Consider the following 2,896-nt stretch of genomic DNA (forward strand, 5'->3'; position numbering starts at 1 on the left):
TCCTGCTGTAGGCTTCTTATTTCTCAGAGGATGTAGCCTAATATGATGATCAAGCTCCTTTCCTTTCTCTTCTCTCTGGTGATGAGAGCATATTAAACGTGTAACTAATTCTTAAAGCCCTAATGTCCTGAGTGGTATTTACAGATCATTCTCTTGGCAATCCACGAGGAAAATTGTTTTTGTGCCCACCTTGCTAGCCCAAAAATGGACTTCAAGGATTTTTTCCTGCTTGCTTGCCTGAATTCAGGAGTTTGCAGCAGGTTTTTTTACTGGTGTGTTTTTCATGGCTTGATGGCAGAGTCTCAGTTAGGTTTATGAGCTCTCCCAGCCAATTTGCCTGGCCACAGATGCTGCACAAGACATCCTTTCTTCTTCCCAGAGAGCCACAGTGTCCTGCAGCACTCAAACCCCAGTCCCCAGAGCACCAGCTGTGCCCCAGCTCCCCAACCCACTCACTGCTCTGTGGGAAACCACCGCCTTTATAGTGGGACTGATCGCTTTGTCAGCTGCCAGAGTACTGCAAAAGGCAGGATTTCCTCCTGAGTCATCACAGACCTGTCTCCAGACTTACTCATGCTAATACCCCCACTAAAGACCCCTGACTAGATCCAGCTGACTGGCATGCAGTGACTCCATCTCATGCTGATGTTTTTCCACAGGGAACAGCTTCAGGCAAGTTCAGGGTGGAATTTGGCATCGAATTGAGCTCAAAGATGAACTTCAAGAAGGGGTGAATTTTGCAGAAGAGCAGAGATGGATGTATCATGCTCTGAGCTGCCCTAGGTGACTCCTGGCAGCTGCTCTAGAAGGGTATGGGTTTCCTGGGGGTTCTGTGCCCCATCTGCCCAGCCTGCAGGGATGTCTTGGATACCCCGTGGCTTTTCACATGGTACTAGATGACTAAGGGACTCCTGGTATTGGGGTTGAGTTGGGAATCAATGCAAAAGTGTGGATCAGGGACATTAAAAGGGGTGTAGTATGATAGCACTGTCACTTGCAGAAGTAAAGTTGGGGAATAAATCTGGTATTTTTCAGCTTGCTTGAGCTGTTAAAGCTTAGTACAGTTATCAAAATGAATTGATGAGACCGTGAGGACCTGACCGTCTGCCTAGGGTCTTATGCCAGACCCATCTCTAATACTGATCAACTTCCAGTGTCTTTTCCAGCCCAAACAAGCTAAAAAACAGCTTTGATGGGATCAAACCAAACAAGTCACAAACAGAAACCCTGTGGCATTTTCTTTGCTTTTTGTCCCGTTGTTGTTTGGTTGTGATCTCATTTACTTAATGAGCATAATAATTATATAAGGAGTTAGGGGCATCTTACCTGCCTCACTTCTGGAGTTTTTTTACAGGTTGAAAGCAACTGGCGTCCAGATGTACACCAGAAAAATTGCAGACTTGTGGGAGCTGCAAGGTGAATATAACGTCGTCGTCAACTGTGCGGGCATTGGAGCCCACCAGCTGGTGGGGGACGAGAAGCTCTTCCCTGTCAGGGGACAGGTACTCAAGGTTCACGCTCCTTGGGTGAAAAACTTCATCCGGGACGGGGATGGCTTAACTTACATCTACCCAGGGATACACAGGGTAACCCTAGGGGGAACCAGGGAAAAGGAGAGCTGGAGTCTCTCCCCTAACGCTGGCACTACCAAAGACATCTTTGACAGATGCTGCTCCCTTGAACCCTCGCTGCGGGGAGCTCAGGATATCACGGTGAAGGTGGGCCTGAGGCCATCCAGGCAGTGCGTGAGACTACAGAAGGAGGTCTTGAGGCAAGGAGGAGTTAAGCTCCTGGTGGTCCACAACTATGGACATGGAGCAGGTGGCTTTTCGATCCACAGAGGCACAGCCAAAGAGGCTGCTCGCCTGGTGGGAGAGTGCATTGCTGCCCTGCAAGGCTTCTCATCAAGGGCTAAGCTCTGAATCCCAGAGGCTCCTTTTCCATTTACAATAGGTTCGTGTTGCATTTCCTAGTAGCAGCTTTGGACTTCTATTCCATTACTGGATAGAAGAAACCCAAGACAACAGCTGGTGCCATTGCAGATGTTTAGTGGTATCTCACCTGGCTTCCAACTGCCACCTTGGAAAGGCATGATGGGTTGATCCAAGTATTTCTCCAGCTGTCCTTCTCCTCCATCTGGTATTGTTTCTGCCCTGGGCATTTCTCTGAGCCTCATGTTAAGGAGAAGGCAAGATATGTAACTATTGTTCACGCAGGGATCTGATTGCTGCAGTGTAATACAAATAACATCAATTTAGCATTTTTTAATCTGCACCTGAAAGTTACTGAATGCGCTAGGTTCAGATTCAGTAAAAACCAGTTCTCTCCTCTTGTACCAAATCTAATCTAGTATTGCCCTTGCTCCTGCCATCTTGCTACCAAACTTTACCATTTTTCATCTGACTTACAAGGAAAAGTAAACCCCACGCATGCAGTGCTGCATTGCAGTGCTCCAGGTCAGCAATGTTAGGTCACTGTTGTACCCAGGCACCAAGCAAGTGTGATTTTTAAGAGCAGGTCAGTGGCTTATCACTGCATATAACACCTCAGGGAACTTAACATAAAACTTCTGTCAGAAAAAATTGCTCCAGATGAATTTTTTTCCCCCCAAGAGCAGCTTTGACGTGGCCAGTGTTGTACAGAAGAGGATTTTTCAGGGTGGGCTTGGGATTGCAAGCATCTCTTTTGTTCTTCACATCAGCGCTGGCTGCTTTCCTTGCGACAGCTGATGATAGGAATAAATCAGTGACAAACCAACAAGGACTTAACGCCAGCTTCGGTTTCATAAAAGAGAGAAGAGCCATTTAAGACTAGATAAACACTCTAAAGATAAATTTGTCTGTGCCTGGACATGAGCAAGCTTCTCTGCCGTAAGGAAGCTGAGCAACCAGAGCAC

The 2,896-nt window shown here is 47.1% G+C and overlaps 1 protein-coding gene across 1 annotated transcript in view; it reads left to right on the top strand.

Annotated features, from left to right (window-relative positions):
- Positions 1-1,922, top strand: part of DDO (D-aspartate oxidase) — a 4,601-nt gene extending 2,679 nt beyond the window's left edge. The window contains exon 4 of the mRNA XM_010143902.1: positions 1,355-1,922. Coding sequence (XP_010142204.1) covers positions 1,355-1,922 — 568 coding nt within the window. The remainder of the gene's footprint in view (positions 1-1,354) is intronic.
- Positions 1,923-2,896: the final 974 nt, after the last annotated feature.

The sequence above is a fragment of the Buceros rhinoceros genome, unplaced genomic scaffold (assembly GCF_000710305.1).
Source record: "Buceros rhinoceros silvestris isolate BGI_N320 unplaced genomic scaffold, ASM71030v1 scaffold35609, whole genome shotgun sequence".
Taxonomy (NCBI): Eukaryota; Metazoa; Chordata; class Aves; order Bucerotiformes; family Bucerotidae; genus Buceros; species Buceros rhinoceros.